Genomic DNA, 18,820 nt, shown 5'->3' with positions numbered 1-18,820 from the left:
ATATTTCTGCCTTCTCATGAATACAGTATAAAGGAACTAGACGCACTCAGAAGAAGTCTGTTGCTGTGTGTATATGCAGTTGTTTAACCATTCACAGGAGAGTGGATTGTTCTGCCTGTTTGCTAACATCAAGACCAGAAAACAATATTACGCCTCGTTTCGGACCAGACGCCTGCAGCCGCTTGACCTAATGATCCACAAAGTATGAAGCTGCAGAGAGTCAGTGATCTATTTATGATTCAAACTCTCTCTTGTTTCTATGGAAGCTGGGAGAAAAAATATAATTAATGCGCTCGCTTCTTTTTGTTTATGTGTTTTCAGTGTTTGAAGTCGAGCCGTACCTGTTGTGGCAGAGGCAGAAATTGGCTACAAAAAAAAAAAAATCCCATTTATGCTTGAAGTGTTTATTTGTGCTCATGAATCATCAGACTGGATGTGTGCGTTGAGGTAAATTAGCTGCGAGAAGCAAGGTTTTCTAACGTCAGCCGCTGAAACGTCTGCGCAGATCCCCGTCGGCCGCTGTAGGCTCTTGATCAAAGACAGACTAGACTGGTGGTGGATGTATTTGTCCTCTGACTGTCCGTCCTGCTCCTAGTTTTAATGGACAGTAAAGCAGTGACAATTCCAGTTGTTGACATTCCTCTCTTGTTTTTAGCCCTGGAGGCTTTAGAGTTTGTTAAGCTGCAGAACATCCCTCCCATTCTTCCTCTCTCCTCTTCCTCCTCCTCCTCCTCTTCTCTCCACTATCAATTATATTAACAGCAGCCCAGAGCTTCCTCCTAGCATGTTGCTCCATTTTGTGACAGGAAACCTCTCTGCTGCTACTTTATGGCCTCCTGCTACATTATTGCACCGCGCCGGTAATAGAGCGCACTCTCTATTCTCCTCCACGCTTTGCCCTGCAGTCCAATTTGTCTTTCCAACACCAGACATTTTCTGGCGACAATGAGGTATTTTTTATGGCCGTGCTGATATCATCACATTTCTGTTTGTCCCTCATCTCCCAGGGCACAGCTTACAGGAAAATGAATTATACAACACAATAGAAAGGATGGATGCTCTGCAGTCATCTTGAGGCCAATTTGCTCTAACATGACTTGGCTTATGCTTCCAGCTAGCTGAAGATGATTTGCCTGCCTCCTTTTAAAATGATGTTTTCCTGCTTTCGTCCACTCAGGTTAATTATGTATTACCCGTAAGAAGCTGGAAGGGAAGAGCGGAGTCATGTGGCATGTCAAGTTTACCCCTGATTGGCACCGGGGCCAAAAATAGCACGTGAAGCATTCTTAATTCAATCGCTATAGTCATACTCGTGCCAATAAGCATTGTATACCAGCACTGCGTGTGAATGCACTGGAGAGCCACAGACTTTAATCATTCATTGATTTGAGTCAACAGTAAGAGTAGAAATTCGTTTGACACTCACGCAGCCCAAGGGCTTTGAGCACAAGGATTGTCGGGAGTGATGGCGTTGCACTTCTCTGAGTGCATGGACAGAGTGTAGCTCAGTAAAATGATGCACGGATGACAGGTTCACATGGTTTCGGGTTTATCTTAAAATAGTAATCGCATATCCATATGCAAACAGGGTTAGCTGTTAACTGCTGGAATCCTTTCTCCTACTAGTACATGACCCAATCCTAGAAGATACAGATATAAGATAATGCCCTGAATTTGCCTTTTGCAACAAAATAGTTTAACTGAATAAGCTTGAAGGTCCTTAAAATGTGTTCCCTTAGACTTAGAACCATGTATCACACGCTTTTATTTAGAAAAAGGTTGTGGAATTGACGGATTTATTCTGAAGTGTTCCACTTTATGTGGAAGCTTTTATTCTGAAGGGCAGTCGCTGCTGCAGGCGGAAGTGGCGGAAGTGCGTCATGGCTGCGGGACTGAATCAAGTCCCTTAGCCAAACTTTCACTTTCTTCTGGAAACACATCGAACATGGCGACGTTTTTCGGCGAGGTGTTGTCGGTGTACTCTCGGGCTGTTGAGGAAGACGACGAGGACCTTGAGGAAAACGAAGAAGACGAACAGATTCGCAGGGAGCTGGAGGAAAAGAGGTAAATAGCGTTAGCCGGCTAGCATGTAGCAGACAGGAAGTGATTAAACAGACGCATGGAAGGTTAGGGTTTAGTCAGTTAGTTTCACCCAGAACATGAAACAAATTATTTATTTGTGAAACACAAAAATGTATGTAGAGCGACTCATCACATTTTTATGAATTTATAACTCATGCAAGAGCTGGACAGACATGTGCCGAGAGGTTGCATCTATATACAGCTAGCTAAGCTAACATGACACATCACTTCACAGATTTAGTCTTTACAATTATTTTGATAAGCAAGTAACATTTAGATTTATTTATTATTTTAGATATTAAGATATGTTTTTTAATAGATTTATTAATCTATGTTATTTAGCTGTAGAAGTAGTACTTTTGTGCTGCTAGTACTATTATTATTTTTGACATGTTTACTACTCCCTGTGACTGATTATACACTTTGGTCCTGCAGTAAATCCTAAACATGACTATTATAATATTCAGTTCATGTGGAACCAGCACCAGAGGGTGGTAATTCAACTGTATGATTATGTTGTAGTTTGTAATGATGTAAAACTAGATTGAATTGAATTTGATATTTAGCCTAGCCCCGTCAAAGTCAAAATAATAGAACTACAAACCACAGCCTACAAAATGAAAACACAGTTGAATCAACAGTTTTTAAACAAATGACAAATAACATAACATTCAAGGAGATAGGATTTAGTGCAGGGCTGTTATATTAGAATACATTTGTTTTTGCTAGTGTACCTAATGAGCTGGCAAGTGAGTGTATATGACCCTGATGCTGTTGTAGCTACTAAAGGTGGATTTTTTTAATAGTGGTTATCCAACATTAAGAAGTCAGGTTATTTACTGAGAGGATGTCAGATGGTGAATGAGGTAGAAAAGACAAATAATTATTTGATTTTCTTACAAATTTTTGGATAATTTGCATCATTTAAATGAAACAGTTTGAGATGATTAGACGATTGATTAGTGATGATCAGTTTTACAGTGTTTTGTAGTTTTATAAGCTTATCATATATCTTTTTATTTGAAATCTTCTATGTAAATGTCTTAATTTGAAACTAACTGTTGAATACATGTAAAAAATTACAAAATGTTAAAGCTTAAAGTGGCATAAAATGTTAATATTCAAACTGCAACCACCTCAAAACAATAAATCCTGGTGTAAGATGTGGGATTTAAACATTTCTCTGCTTTTCACATCTGCTAAATACGTTTTAATACAGCTGTCAAAAAAATAAATTGTAATGGAGTAGAAAATCAAAGTAGCACAAAGAAATTAGTACAAATCGCTCAAAATTGCACTTCTGCACAGTAAGAAATATTTACCACAGTTAAAGAGATTTGCTTTTGTTATTGTTAAGTGCACAAAGGAAATTTGAGAAATAAGCTGATATCTATCTTGAAATCTGCTGGAGAGGCCTGTGTTAATCTACTCGATATATTCTCAGTACTGGTCATTTTATACCTCAGCACAGATGTCTTTTTGTCACTCAAGTAAATGGCAGGCATCTGTATCTAAAAGAATAGTTCTCATTTCTCCAAACTACATCACTCTTCATTAGGGAGATTCATCTGCGCTGGAGCCCCGAAGTCTCGGAGTCACTGAGCTCTGGAAACAAGTTGCAGTGTTCAGACTTCATCCTCGCCGTGGGACCCAACGCTGCCAGTAAGTGCGTCTGCAAACTCTACATCACCTGTGATGCGATCATCTAACCACACGCCCTATATTGTTACAGATAAATTTAATCTTTCATGATTGATGTCTGGAAATGGTTGAGTTCAGAGGCCGTCGCTCTGCTCAGGCAGCAGACTGAAAAATTCAGGACGGTTCAGGACGACAGCTAATGATTGTTTTCGTTATCACTTTATCTGCTGATTATGGTCTTTTTTATTGTAAAATGTCAGAAAAAATGTCCTGCTCAGTTTTGTAACATTTTCAGTTTACACGCACGTCATCATCACAATTGAGAAATGAGGCTGAAATGAGGTTCCTTTGAAAGGCAGCTTAGAGACAGGATGAAGATCTCGGCATATACGAGGGAGAGCTCAGAGTAGAGCTGCTGCGTCTTTGCATTTAGTGTCTTGGCATCTGTTGAGTACGCCTCCCGGACGCCTCCCCTTTGGAGGTTTACCTGACCCGGCAAGCTGGGAGGAAACCCTGGGGTAGACCCTGAATTTGCTTAAGGGATTATAAATTTAGATCGGCCTGGGAACGCCTTGGGATCCTTTGAAAAGAAACTGGAATTTGCTGCTGAAATTCCTGTCGCTACCGAGAAACAGCCTCAGATGAGTGGATGAAATTAGAATAATTCATTTTCTGTCAATCTACTGTCAATTAGAGGTCCATTGATCATATATGAAATCAGCTGTTGGACACACTGCAAACAAGACAAGCCAAGAAAAAATATAAGACTTTGCTGATTTCCCAGGGGTAAATTTAGGTGGTTCAGTGGCAAATATATTAAGAATAAAAAATATATAGAGAGAGTTTGGTGAAAAACCAATGAAAGTTAAGTGGAGGAGGCTCCTTGGAGTATTGCTTTTAAGGAAACTAATATTGCACAGAAATGAGTAAGAGAAATACCTGAAATATATGTATTGCACTTGAGAAAACTTTTGCACAGAATGAAAATATAAGTAAATTTCCTGAGACCCAGACACATTTATCGTCCAGAGGGTGTTTGTGTACTTGATAACGTCACCTCGTCAAACAAGTAAACTGTGAAAACAAAAAGACTGCAGTCTCGTGTGAGCTGTCGTTGAACACGAGGATCTGTCTTCACAGGATTTCTGTCAGTGTACGTTCTCACCTCCCAAAGCTGGGACGCGGTCGGCCATGCGACGGTGTGGAACGAGAGGAGCCGAGCTGTGAGCGGCCAAACCGGCGAGGAGTCCGAGTGTGTTTTCTACAGACGCAAGGAGAACCCGACGGTGAGCGACGCACCGGGGCGAAGGAGCACAACAACAAAATATGTCTGCTTTTGATTAACACCGCGCAGAAAGCCCCCCCCCCCGACTGTTGAGAACTCGATGATCCTTCTGTTTAATGAGCTTCCTCCTCGTCTTCTGTTTAATTTTCTCAAGTGCAGTTAGAGATGTTTGCTCATTTATACTAAGAGCACATTGCAACTGCTGCGCCCAGTTCATTGTCAAGCTGCTAACAGATGACAAATTAAAGAGAAGGTCTGAATAAATTGGTGGAGACACAGAAAGCATGAAGATGCTTCCAAAAAAAACACAAACATAATTATAGTTTATTGAATTCGTTTATGTGACTGTATTTTTTCACTGCAGCGAATATAAAGACCAAAGAACGAACCTCACTTCAGTCAGAAGCGTTGAAAGGCAGGACGTTACGCTCAGGATAGATGAGCTCTCGTAATCTGATGTAAGGAAAACAGAGTTTCAACCGACCGGTTGATCGTGCGTAGAAGCCCGGCGTCATCCGCGTGTGATTTAATCAAGATAAACACAGCGAACGGCCGCGTGTGATGGCGCCGAGCTGCCGAGGAGGCTTCAGATTTATCGCACGCGTCCTGCAGCCTTCAGATTTAATGCGCCGAAGAACCGCAGGACCAGCTGTGGACGGCGGATACGGCAACAGTCGCCCGTTAATAAAAAAAAATAAATAAAAAATCTTCATATCACAACCTTCATCTGATTTAACTACATTTAAAGAGTGTGTTTGGGCGGTTTTGTCCGTAGAGAGTCGATTAATCGACCAATGGAAAGAAAATTGGCTATTTTCTTATAGCCAATATAAAATATTTTTATATTTAAACCATTACTTGACAGCTTTATTCTGTTCCTCCAATGGTTTTAGGGGGTTGACTCACCAAAGCAGAGTCTCTATTACCTATTAGTGTGTCTGTATTTCCCGTCTTTGAGTCTTTAATCCACAACTGTCGTGTCATTTCTTTCCCCGAAGGTCTTGATTTGCCAGGTGACTTGCTACGTCGCTGAAGACCAGCTTTTCCAGTGGACAGAAAAGGTACGTTCCTGTCATCAAATCAGCTGAAAGGCAGGTGTAACAGCTGTGCACTGGTCGGTTTCTGTTGTGAAAGATGGGACAGATGTCATGATTATAACAATATACAACTGTCAGCTGGTAACAGGTTCACCAGAGATGGACAACTCAATTTCTGCTGCCACATAACCCTGCAGCTGTTATGTGGCAGCAGCAACATGAATCCATGGATCCATCCTGCTTTGTCCCACATGGTTCAGGCTGGCGCAGAGTGTTGTACATGATCAGCCATGACATTATGACGTGTAAAAACACGCTGATATCCGATTATCTGGTTTTCATTGTGCCTGTCGATGTATTGGATATATTATGCAGCAAGTTCATCCTCAAAATTGATGTTAGAAGCAGGAAAAAAAGGACAAATAAAAGGATTTAAGGGGGCGGCACAGTGGCGAGCTGGTTAGCACTGATGCCTCAAAGCGAGAAGGTCCCGGGTTCGAATCCATGGGCCGGGAGCTTGCATGTTCTCCCTGTGTCTGCGTGGGTTCTCTCCAGGTTCTCCAGCTTCCTCCCACCGTCCAAAGACATGCTGGTTAGGTTGATTGAAGATTCTAATTTGGCCGTAGGTGTGAATCTGAGTGGTTGTCTGTCTCTCTGTGTTAGCCCTGTGATAGACTGGTGACCTGTCCAGGTTGGACCCCACCTCTCGCCCGATGACAGCTGGGATAGGCTCCAGCAGACCTCCGCGACCCTTCACAGGAACAAGCGGTTACAGAAGATGAATGAATGAATGAAAGAGAGTGAAAAGGATTTAAGTGACTTTAACGCGCCCTCTGCCCGGCTGCAGACAATAAGAACATTATCCCCTCATGGCAGTGTCCCCTTTCAGCAGAATAATATAATATTCCAGTCCTCAAAGCAAAAAAATGGTTCAGGAAAGGTTTGAGGAACGCAACAACGAGTGCTTAAGGCATTGAACTGCCCTCCAAATTCCCCAAATCTAAATCCATTCTAGCATCTGCGAGATATGTTCGGACAAAAAACCGGAAGCCTGATCTGTGAAGGCCCCACCTCACAGCTTCCCGGACTTAAAGACATGTTGGTGTCAGATACTGCAGCACACCTACAGAGCTCTAAAGGAGTCTATGCCTTGACATGTCAGGGCTGTTTAGGTGGCAAAACCACGCAAGTACCCAGTATTCGCCAGCTGGTCATAATGCTATGGCTGATCTGTCTATACTTCATGCCCTGCATTTCAAGCATTAACAAGATAAATGTCAGTTGGATCAGCTGAGTGTGTCGTGTTCCTCTGCCTCTCCTCAGGTGTTCGAGTGTCTGCAGCACAGAGAGCTGAATGTGACGGTGCTGTCAGACGCCTCCGTGGCCGATTACAAGACGGCAGACTATCTGTGCACCAGCTCCGCTCCCTTCCTGCGCTCTCTCCACACCAGCGCTTTCACCGATCAGCGCGTCTGCCAGTCACTGGAGCAGCCCAACATCGTTACCGGACTTCCAGCTGCAGGTACGCTCGGGGTTTCTCTCTCCGCTCACGTGTCTCTGGCTCGCATTGTCCACGTTTCACTCTCCCCATTTGCAAGCACGCGCGCACGTGCACAAAACAGGGCAGCGCACAAAAGCTGCTTAACTCGGCTGAATGTCATTTGTCACGCGGCTTTGCATTTTTAGCAGAAGATTGATATTTGAAAGCTTCCAGCTTTTTAGTTGCAGATAAGACACAAATTTACTCCATTTCAGATCAAATGTTCCTTAAGATTTAGAAAGAAAGGTCATTTTAAATTGTTCTTGGTGCAAATGCCCACTTTTTTATACTGTGCAGACTCTCCAGACACCTACGTGGCAGCTTTTATTAGTGCACCTGTGGTTTCTCTACCATGACAATCAAAATTTGGCCTCTGCATTCAGTGATATATTGGTTAAATATGGACTAAATACTCTTGACAGCGCTGGGTATCAGACTATTGAGAGCTCTGCCATGTGGCTGCTTTAGTTTAACAGCGGCCGACAGATTGCTTCACAGCTGTGTGTCCAGGAGGTCTCAGCTAAGACACTTTAATGTGGAGATCAATAAATAATAACGCACGCTCACCCAAAACAGCGCTGTTCGTGGTTCTGAAACAGCGGTAGAGATTTATTAGAGGCGGCGGCTGTTATCATATTCTACTGCGTCCCAAATGGTGTCAGAGTTTATTTGCACACAGAGAAACTAACTGAGATTGGATCTAGAGAGCTGGCTGGAGATGCATTTTAATGCCAGGTTGTGAATGCAGGTACTAAAAGGGGATGTTTGTGTATTCTGTGCATTGTTGCCCTCTTTTGAACTTCACTAACAAATATCTCAAATCCAATCCTTAGCCTTAAACAGCTTTAATCTGTGTTTCTTCTGCAAGATTATGATTCTGGTCGAGGTTGTAGCTGAAGATAACGTCACATCACACACGTGCAGACCGTGGCAGACCGTTAAAGCAGGATATAGAAGATATTTTCTTTATTATCTTTAGGTTCTTGCTTTGGGCCGGCTTTGATTCACGTCTCTGTGTCCTTGAGTCCTCGAGACACTCAACCTCAAATTGCCGGGGAACGTCGCTCTGGACAAAAGCGTCTGCCAACTGAATGATATGTGGCGCCATTAGGCTCCTCTCCACTCGCTGAGCGCTCACACCGAGTCCTGCATCCTGATTTTGTCATTTTGAAGCCAGTGCACTAAAACAAACAAACAAATGTATCGCGTGGACAAAAATATTATCCTGCGTCCCAGACGGGTCACGCGCCACTCTTCACCTTCACTGATTATTGCGTGGTGCTTATATTCTTCCCTTTGTGCCGTTTCATCAGTACTGAACCACTGCCAGGTCCACCGCATCCCCGCCGCCGTTTACCAGTGCTACACTGATGTCATCGGCCCCGACTCTGTCACCATGGAGACCTATAAGCCGGCGCTAACCAAGCTTGGCAGATCCGTACAGGTGAGCCGCTTTTCTTTTTCCATATCTGCTGGAAAGGTCACAGAGGGAGGATGCGCACGAAATGTCCAACATCAGAGAGCCGCTGTCCTGGCTGAACCCCAGACGGTGATTAAACTTAAGGTTTTGAACGCTGAGGGGAAGAGAGTTGGAAAGTTTGAGGTGGTTCCAAAAAGCTGCCCCACTTTAGATTTTTCTTTCAAGGAGCATCCATGGAAGCCTCCTCCCCTTCAACACAGACAGACCATGCTAGACACAGTATATTTTTTTGAACATGCAGTACCTTTAAGGTTATTCTGGAGAATATTCTGGACAGTATTTGTCCTTGTTTTGGATTTTTGCAGCATTAACTCACATTTGTTCACTCCCATGTTGATAAGAGAACTAGTAACTTTAAAAAATATCCGTTTAATGCACGTTTTGAGCAGATCTTTTGCAGTTAATCACAAATACATAATTTCAGTCAATTGACCGCCCTGACCGCTGCTAAATGAATTCACCCACAATTCACAGGGGAAGTGATTCAAGCAGCAGTTTATGTTCTAACATTTCTGTTATCTTTAGTTTCCACCTGCTGACAGCCTCACACTTGACACTTCAAGCTCTGTGATTTGAGGTTTTTTGCCAAACTGCATCTTGGGAGTTGTAGTTCTACCACACTTGCACTGTCAACTTTTTTATCAAGGCACCAGTTTTATTTTACCCAATGTCGCTGTACATATTTTATCTGAAGTAGAGTCAAATAATATCATCTGTGAAAATAAATTATGTTTGTAATACGTAAAACTCAAAACACCTCATCCACAAATGCCACGAAATGTACTAATATGTGCACCTCCACATCATAGGCAACTTTATCTCACAAAGGTCCACAAGAGTTTTTACAGAATTTGAATGTCATTTAAGATTATATGGCTCTTAAATCACTATAAAAATGTATCTGAAGTCTTTCCAACATTTCATTTCCTTCTCTCCTCAGCTGGAACCGACTCCAAGCACAGACGTCCTCCGCAAATTTGTCAGAACCACCGACATTCAGAGTAATCTCTACATCTGAAAGCGTGCATGTCGCACACAGTGCATGCAGTTTAGTTCTTTAGTTCACTTGGTAAAATATTGTAATTTTTAATAAAAAAAACCTAAGTAAAAAAGTAAAGAATCTCTTCCTTTCAATAATCCATCTTTCAAAGTGAGGTGACTTATAATTACCATGTACTGCAAGGTTAAAAAAAAAGAGCTCCAATTATGCAAAGCCACATATTTTATAATGACTTCAAGTCCTCCCAGTTAAAATACTGTTATTGGTATTTTTCATTGCATTTTTTGCAGGGAGTCTTATCAGTATGTTTGCAGCAAAATGCTAAATATAGGTTGGATCGTTCTTATATTTTAGTAAAACTAAAGTGGGAAACATAAGGAAACCATGGATGGATAGATGGATAGATGTTTGCTTTTTAGTAGCATCAGTAAAGCGAGAGAAGAGGAATCACAACTCAGCACATCCTGAATACAAATGATAAAAAATGTAAAGTATGAGGTAGAACTGTACAAAAAGTTTATGTACAATATATAAGAATCTATATGCATTGAACGAAGATATGGGGTAATATGAGATGCATTTATAATGTACAATATATAAGGATATAAAAAAACATCCAACAAATAGGATAAATATGCAATATATTCAATATATTGGTTAAATATGGAGCAAACATGATGTATATTGTGTGTATATGTAAATATATGTCCGATATAAATGGGTGTATATACAAATATACAATGGTAAGTATATGAAAATATACAAGATACATAAATTATGCATAAAATATGTAACAGTAACACCATCAGGACTTGGCAACCACAGTCCAGTTCTGTCCTCAAAGGGGGGCATTGTAGAGGGACAGACCTCCTTATCCAGTTGTATTTCTTAATAGTGTCAGCAATATTTCTATTTTATCAGTATACTTTATTAATATAGTATTATAGGGGTCATAAAGCTGATAATTAACTTCTTCATGTGTGTTTTTGATGTGTCTCCTCCTGTCCACCAGGGGGCAGCAATGCGCCACTGAGCTGTTTCCTTACACCTGAAAAGCTAAAAGAAGTAAAAGTGAGCGAAACTCAAACAAACCTGTACGTGTTCACAGTGCAGGTATCTTTGTTAGATATTTTACTTTTTTTTTTTTTGTCTTTCTTGGCTTAACATATTTAAATCTTAATATAGTGGCGACTACATGTCGTGCGGAGTTAGCCACACTAGCTAGATACCGTGCAGATAGCATTAGCTGTGGGTTAGCAACACTTATCTAGCTGGAGCTGCCAATGAGTGCTAGCCGGGTTGTAGCTTCAGCAAACGGCCGGAACAGAGCTTCAGCGAGCCGGAGCAAGGACCGCTGGGCCTTCAGAGCCAGCAAGGTGCTGGCCGAGAGGAACCAGGAGGTCGTGGCCGTGGGAGCCTGGGTGGAGAGCGGACAAGACTTCCTGGAGCATCCCACTGTGAGTTTGGTCTTTAATGCTAACGAGCTAAGCTAGCTTTCACTCGGTTGCCAGGTTACTGGGAGACCGTTAATCCCTGCAAGCTGTAGGCGCTTATTCTAGTTTTGAAGTAAATCATTTAGTTTTCTTTCTTTTTATTATACAGGATAACGTTAAATTATCCCAATAATTTCAGCCGAGATTACAAAATACAGTATTGACAGTGAAGCACAATGTTTAACATATTTTCTTCTTTCATATCTTGGTGCAAATGTACCTTTTGTTTGCCAAAATGTTTTTAATAGGTTAAAGCAGCATCCAGAAGTCAAATTTGATATTCAAAAATAAATAAATATACACTTACCTCATCCCATTAACAGTGCAAAATCAACCTAAAATGCTTTTGATTGTCCTAATCTAATATTCTCACGTGTCAGAACAAGTAAAAACTGATTTTCTTTATACAACATAGTTCAATTATACTTTGTTTAGCTATCAGCAAGGGGATTGGAGGTGGATAGAGGCACACAGAGTTAATAACATGCTGTAAACTAGTAGCTCATGAAGGCATTGGATAGAGAACGTAAAGAAATTAAGGAATAGGTGCATCGTGAGAAGAACAGTAAACCCTATTCTGATGGATGGCTCCAAATCACCTGAGCCAGTCCTAACTATACGTTTTATCAGAAAGAGGAACGTTTTAAGCCTAAAATTAAAAGTAGAGAGGGTATCTGCTTCCCAAACCCAAACTGGGAGTTTGTTCTACATGAGATGAGTGCTCTACCGCTCATCCCACTTATTAAACTCCAGGTAAATAAGTGTGCACTTGTAGGAATAGGAAATACCTTGAGGTCTTGGTCTTTAAGGGCTTTGTACGTAAGGTAATTCTTGCTAATTCCCCTGAATGCGCAAAAAAAAAAAAAAAACTGGAGGCGTTTCAGAGAATTATGTGGGCAACCTGATAAAAACGAATTACTGGACTACAGCCTGGAAAAAAAAAAAAACAAGTGCATCAGCTAGTTTTTCAGCACCACTTTAAGACAGGGTGTTCCTAATTTTGACAATATGTTGCGGGTGAAATAAGGCAGTCCTTGTCACTTGTTTTATGTGCGAACTCAAGGACATATCCTGGTCAAATGTAACCACTGGAGTACTTTATGATTAGATACTGAATGTCTGAGGCGCTTACAATACAATAACCTTGGTTTTGTTTCAGTTTAGGAGTAGAAAGTTGCTCGTTCATCCAAGCCCTTGTGTCTTTAAGGCGTGCTTGGAGTTAGATTTGTTTCATCTGCTCTAATCACAGTATAGACAGTATTTTTAGGTTTCTATGAACAGATTTAAAAAGTATTTTTCCTGTAACCGACTTCTGAAATGAGTCATTATTTTAAATAATTATGTTTCTCATAATTTATCAACAACATGAGGAATTACTGAGGCGATCAGCTGAAATGAGTTGCAATTCATAGCTCACAAGTGGGAGTACAGGCCAGGTGGAAGGTCATTTGACTTATTTTTTTGCCAGGTATTACAAACAGTCTTTCCTTCGTCTTCTTTTAGGCTCTTGCTTTGCTAACTGAGGAGCTCCAGGCAGAGAAGAAGAGGGAGAATGAAGAGAGCCTCCAACGATTTCAAGACGAAGTACGCCACCGTGTGGCTCAGCGCGTCCACGTTCACAAGAAGAGACAGCAGCCTCAGCCTGATCCAGTGGTAAAGATGGACTTAACTATCTCACCAAGATATTTAGTTATATGAACCAGACAAAAGCAGAAATTCCTCATATTTGCAAAGCCAATGCTTAATAACCTAACCTTTTCCATGTACATTGAACTGAAAGGGCCTCTGGTTGCATATGCTGCTTTTGTCCCTGTTTGACTGACACTCCTCATTTTAGATCTGTGTATTCTGTTCTTCAGGTAACCCCTGAGAGGAGGACCCCACAACAACATTATAAGGTCTGGAGCCACCATGCGTCTGCTGGTGAGAAGCTGATGTCTGCAGGAACTGCTGCACGACAGAGGGTGAAGGAGGGGAGCTCTCAGGAGGTGAGAGGGTGTTTTAGCAAACCCTGCACCAGTCATTTAAAATTGAAGAAGCTACTTGAATTAGTTCGTTTAGCTTTGTTTTTAAAATATACTATGACCTGGACTGTTTTTTTATAACAAAATGGTTTTCTTATGTGAAAGAGCTCGACATTTCTGCACAGAGCTCCGACTGCTACACTGGTCTTATCACGCTGCATCATTGTCATCATTTCAGTGACTTTCTCGCGGCTGAACGGCGGCAAATAAATGAATAAAAACATAATGTTTAGTTCAGACAAACAGTGTTTCAGTTGCATAGTTTGTCCACCAGAGAGCAGCTGTTAATTATCCAGTTTGTTCTCAAAATTTAACAACCACATATCGGAATTTTTTCTATGTTTTTTTCTATTCCTGGTTCTATTTAGTGTGAAACAGTTTGTAGCTGGTCAGAATCCTTGCACTGTTTCCTTGAGTGACTCACAATAATGTGACTGTGATTAATGTGGAGTTTTATTTATTTCCAATGATTTTCCAGCCCAGTGAAGGGATGAGGCAGGTCAGACTCAGACTGGCAGCCCGTCGGGTGATGCAGCATGAGGAAACGACGGCAGACCTTCCAGGAGGCAAATGGAACATCTCTCCAACCAGACATGTGAGCGTCTGTGTCTCACACTCTGTTCCTCTTTTTTTTTAGAACACAAACTTCCTATGATTGTGCGTGTCGCTGCATATTCAGGCTATAATTGACAACGTTTCCCTTCTCGCCCAACAGAAAGCTCGTGTGCTCGGAGCAGAGGAGGATGTTCTGGGAGAGGAAGAGGAGGAAAAGGGTGACGATCCTCTCTTCACAGGTCAACATCAGTGTCCCCTTGTGCAGCAGAAGGTGACTGGATACAAAGTCTGCAAACTGTTGTTGCTTCTTTATTATTATAAGTATAAGAATTATTTCCTTACAAGCAGACAGAGAAGATACACTGATCAGCCACAATATTATGACCACTGTCAGGTGAAGTAAATAACACTGAGCATGTTGTGACAATCCAGTGTTCTGCTGGGAAACTTTTGGACCTGGCATTCATTCATGTGGATGTTACTTAGACATGTAGCACCCACCTAGACCAGACCAGACCAGGCACCCCCACCCCATAGCAATGACACTCCTTGATGGCAGCAGCCATCCCCAGCAGGATGCAGCCTGACACAGACACACACACATAAACACTTTAGGAACAACTAAAAAAACGCGAAGAACAGCACAAGGTGTTGACCTGGCCTCCAAATTCACTAGATCCCAAACTGATCAAGTATCTGTGGGATGATCCACAGAGGCCCCTCCCCTCAAAGGCCCCCCACTAACAACATTTTGTTGCCAGACACAACAGGATACCCTCAGAAGGCCCATGTCCATTCTCTGATGAGTCCCAACTGTTTTGGAGGCACAAGGGAGACCTACACAATATTAGGAAGGTGGTCATAATGTTATGCCTGATCAGTGTATGCACTAGCTGGACATTGGTTGTAGTCACTGCTGTACAAGTATAACTGTCTGACACAGACAACATGAGGTGAAGTCACAGTCTGCCTCCAAAGATACACCTTCATCACAGCTCTAATTAAGTCAGATTGGAACATGCAGACTTTCAGATTCAGATTCAGAAAACTTTATTTGTCCCCGGGGGGCAATTTAAGGCACAAGCGGGCAGCTTAACGTGCAAGTACAGACATTTTAAGGTGCGAAAAACAGAAACGGAACAAGATACAAAACACTGTATACATACTATTAGAATCAGCCTATTTGAGAACATCATGTCTGGTAATGGGAGGGTATCAACAGTGTTTACAAGCTGTATTGTGTAGCGCAGGAGCTTGACTTTTTCCCTATGCACGTCTCTGAACACATTGTTAAGTGCAGTCAAGTAACGAACTTGACGTCAAGATGTGTCTCTCGTCAGCTCATATAAACACGTGTCTTTAGGTTTATGATCACACTTCACAGCACATGTACAAGTGTGAAACTGGTGCATGTTGCAAGATAACAGTTTAAGCTGTGATGTTCCACTTGACCACATGATCGTTGTGATCATGACACAATGGAAGAGTTTAATGATAAATATATCCATATACCTTCCTTTTTTTTTTCCTCTTGTGATTGTTCATGTACATTGTGCGTGTTCACTCTGCCAGCAAGGAACAGCGACTTCAAAGAGAGAAATACACGTTGGGCTTCGTTTGTCTATCTGTGTAATTTTTATCAGGAAATTGACTACGCAAATTTACACCTACCAAACAGAGTTGAGTTTAACCTAGAAGTGGTGTTATGCAACTTCAGGGGTGATGAGTTAGCTGTATCGTAGCGCGGTTTCTGTTTTAAGTTGCTGTGGCTTCACTTGAACAGATTCTTCTTACGTTAAAAACAGAAAATTACTCAAACTGGAGCAAACAAAATCAATTCCTGGACACGAGTTGGGTGTGTAAGGTCCCGGTGTATGTCCACCAAACACTGTGAATGCAACACTGTTGTAGCAGCGTTGTGAATGTCAAGCAGAAACTAACCTCCGGAGCGGAATAGGCCAAAGAAATCTTTTGAATGACAAGTTCAGCTTCAAAGTCCGGCCATATGGTTTTCATGTCAAGACCAAAGTTATCATGTCACTATCGATGTGAAGTGAGTTACCACATCGAGCCTCAAATACCACTTGCTGGCCCAGCGCACACAGCTGATACAGAGAACCCTCCTCCCCCTCAACACAGACAGACCACACTGGATAGTTTCTAACGTCCTCTGAGCATGCAAGAACTGATTACTCTGGACAGATTATTCTGGACAGTATTTGTCATTCTTTTTGGATTGTTGCAACAATATTAACAAACATTTGCATAAAGCAAGCATATCTCTTCACTCTCATGTTGATAAGAGTATTTGAAACTGGAAAAATAACCCTTTAAGATACATTTAACAGGCAACAAAAATGGATGATTACACGTGAGTCAGCCAGAGAGTATGATCTGTAAGGCTTTAGATACATGCTCAGCCTTTTAACATTTGTAATTTTAAAGTAAACTTGAGTTTTTTTTATTTTTTTTATTGTATCTTAAATGAGGTTTAATCGGCAGAGGAAGCTCATTTAGATGTTGTTTTGTTTACATGCATTTCAGGTGAGCGTACATTCATCGTGGGATCTTGACATGTCACATCCCGATCCTGGTTCCAGATCCAGCCCCAGAGCCCCACGGGTCCTGTGGCCTCTGACTGAGCAAGAAGAACTGAAAAGACAGGTAAATGTCACTCGGCACTTCAACTCGTTCAAATCCTGTCAGATTGTGTGTTATAGGTAGCATGTCTCTCTCCGCAGCGCCAGTCTCAGTTCCTGATGCATCGCCGCCAGGTCATGAGCATGGAGAGAGAACAAGCGAAGGAGAACAAGCAACACAGGAAACACCTGGAGAGGACTGCAAGGTGACCACAACTACAGAATGTTACCCTGTATAACTTCCTGTTAACGGTGGCAAGTCACTCTAAAAGTCTGTCTTTGTAGTGTCAAACAACAGAAGTCTGTAGCTTTAAAATGTGAACAGCAGGTTGAATTAATTTCAGCTCAGTGTGCTTATATCTTGTACACAAAGAGTAACGGCTGACACAATGAATGTCTCCTCACATGATCTTGTCTTCACTGAAGGATCAAAGCAGAAAAAGAGCAGGTTCGTCTGGAGGAAGAGAGGCGGTTGGAGAGGGTTCGACAGCTTGCAGAGGCCAGACAGAAGCTGGAGGAGAGAGAGCTGCTGATTCTGGAGCGACTAAAGCTGGAGGAGGAGGAGAGGGCTGTGAAGCTGCAGAGGAAGAGAAGAGAGGAAAAGGGGAAAGTATCTGCAAGGTAATCAGTGGAAATTCATTTTATAAAGCTTATACTGGCTGCTGCATATGTGAAGAACTGTCCTAGGAAACATTCTGTGGCTCCCGATGGAGATGTTTGAAGTCTGATAAACTCCCTGGATGGGTAGAAGTGAACTCAGTGGCCTCCGGAGAATAGTTTTATCGCTATTGGCATGACTATGTTTAAAGCTATGCTAACGTACTACCTGACCTTGGTTCGGTTTGTTTGGGTTTATAAAAGTCTGGTGTAGGCAGAAAACCAAGACAAACTCAGTCCTGGCACACTTGGTTTTTGGTGTTAAAACAAAACATACCAACCACACACACGGATTTTGTATGAAATCTAAAGCTGGACTACATTTAACTCCACCATAAATCCACAATCAGTCAAAAGGAATTGAGAAGGAGTAGTGTTGAGCTTGCATCCCCTTCATATTCAAATTCATCAGACTCAGGTTTGCCCCCGAACAAATAGGATTATGTGTGCGCTGTAAATGTGAAGCTGTCCTGATTCAAAACATGTAACTCTCTGTAGGTTCATCGATGCTCTCAGAGCTCAGATGAAGGAGCGGCTGTCTCAGGCGAAGCTGGAGCTCCCTCCTCTCTGCTGCTGTGCGTCGTCCTTCTGGGACTCCCATCCTGACACCTGTGCGAACAACTGTGTCTTCCACAACAATCCCAAAGGTACTGACTGCACACGCTGCCGCCTGCTTCACTCTCTGCACATATAATAATACCACAAACCTTTGGTAGAAAATACATTAGAAGAACATTAACATAAATCATGACAGTATTATTTGTCTCTTCCACAGCATATGCCCGGGCGCTGCATTCAACGTTGATGAGTTTGGACTTACAGTAAAAGAAGCTGAGGAGCTGCAGCGGGAATTACCAAATAGCGTTGGCACCTTGGTGTTGAACAGTCTAACATTTTAGTCAAACCCAAAGTCAGATAAGAAGATTGATCCTAGTTCTGTCTGTCAGCACTGACTTGTCCTAGGGCATGTTCATCCTCCAGAACAAAGAGTTCGAAGGTTTTGTACAAACATGGTCTCCAAGCTTTTTCAAGAGGGTTTCATCACACAGTTTTATACAAACACTGATAACTTTGAAGAGTCATATCAGGTTGATTTCACTTTCCCAGTGCTTTGATTTATGACTAAATACATGCCGAACTACTGATGTGCTAATGCTAAACAGCTGTTGTTTATTAACAGCCATATTGGAATTACTTTGGGGTTATTTATTGATAATTAAGGGATTGATATGATCTGTATATGTATATTTTCTGTTATGCTGGCCTTCTTAAAGGCTGTGGTTTTAAAATAAATTAAGAAAATATTTGTTTTTATTTTTTAATGGCCCTTATGTTGTATTTCCTACACTGTAATTACTTATTTGTACATACACCTGCATATGGCTAA

General features: G+C 41.8%; 2 protein-coding genes across 2 annotated transcripts; both read left to right on the top strand.

The window, feature by feature from the left end:
* Positions 1 to 1,739: 1,739 nt before the first annotated feature.
* Positions 1,740 to 10,187, top strand: psmg1 (proteasome (prosome, macropain) assembly chaperone 1). Its single transcript, XM_084564727.1, has 7 exons — positions 1,740 to 2,064; positions 3,641 to 3,744; positions 4,864 to 5,009; positions 6,007 to 6,069; positions 7,369 to 7,567; positions 8,899 to 9,029; positions 10,006 to 10,187. The coding sequence occupies exons 1-7, from the start codon at positions 1,946 to 1,948 to the stop codon at positions 10,081 to 10,083; spliced, it is 840 nt and encodes a 279-aa protein (XP_084420853.1). The 5' UTR covers positions 1,740 to 1,945; the 3' UTR covers positions 10,084 to 10,187.
* Positions 10,188 to 11,144: 957 nt separating this feature from the next.
* Positions 11,145 to 18,820, top strand: ccdc15 (coiled-coil domain containing 15). The gene is made up of 10 exons (XM_084564722.1): positions 11,145 to 11,522; positions 13,062 to 13,211; positions 13,418 to 13,546; positions 14,061 to 14,177; positions 14,298 to 14,408; positions 16,682 to 16,801; positions 16,879 to 16,982; positions 17,203 to 17,397; positions 17,932 to 18,080; positions 18,209 to 18,820. The coding sequence occupies exons 1-10, from the start codon at positions 11,349 to 11,351 to the stop codon at positions 18,256 to 18,258; spliced, it is 1,299 nt and encodes a 432-aa protein (XP_084420848.1). The 5' UTR covers positions 11,145 to 11,348; the 3' UTR covers positions 18,259 to 18,820.

This window comes from Chelon labrosus (assembly GCF_963514085.1).
Source record: "Chelon labrosus genome assembly, chromosome: 17".
NCBI lineage: Eukaryota > Metazoa > Chordata > Actinopteri > Mugiliformes > Mugilidae > Chelon > Chelon labrosus.
The sequence above is the reverse complement of the archived record's forward strand: the minus strand, read 5'-3'. Positions and strand labels throughout refer to the sequence as shown.

What these genes read in the sequence shown, in the direction of transcription:
- psmg1 (XM_084564727.1), top strand. Translation starts at nt 1,946, where the DNA reads ATGGCGACGTTTTTCGGCGAGGTGTTGTCGGTGTACTCTCGGGCTGTT. An exon ending in TTTTCCAGTGGACAGAAAAG is followed by an intron (nt 6,070 to 7,368) that starts GTACGTTCCTGT and finishes GCCTCTCCTCAG; the next exon opens with GTGTTCGAGTGTCTGCAGCA. An exon ending in AGCTTGGCAGATCCGTACAG is followed by an intron (nt 9,030 to 10,005) that starts GTGAGCCGCTTT and finishes TTCTCTCCTCAG; the next exon opens with CTGGAACCGACTCCAAGCAC.
- ccdc15 (XM_084564722.1), top strand. Translation starts at nt 11,349, where the DNA reads ATGAGTGCTAGCCGGGTTGTAGCTTCAGCAAACGGCCGGAACAGAGCT. An exon ending in ACTTCCTGGAGCATCCCACT is followed by an intron (nt 11,523 to 13,061) that starts GTGAGTTTGGTC and finishes GTCTTCTTTTAG; the next exon opens with GCTCTTGCTTTGCTAACTGA. An exon ending in AAGAAGAACTGAAAAGACAG is followed by an intron (nt 16,802 to 16,878) that starts GTAAATGTCACT and finishes CTCTCTCCGCAG; the next exon opens with CGCCAGTCTCAGTTCCTGAT.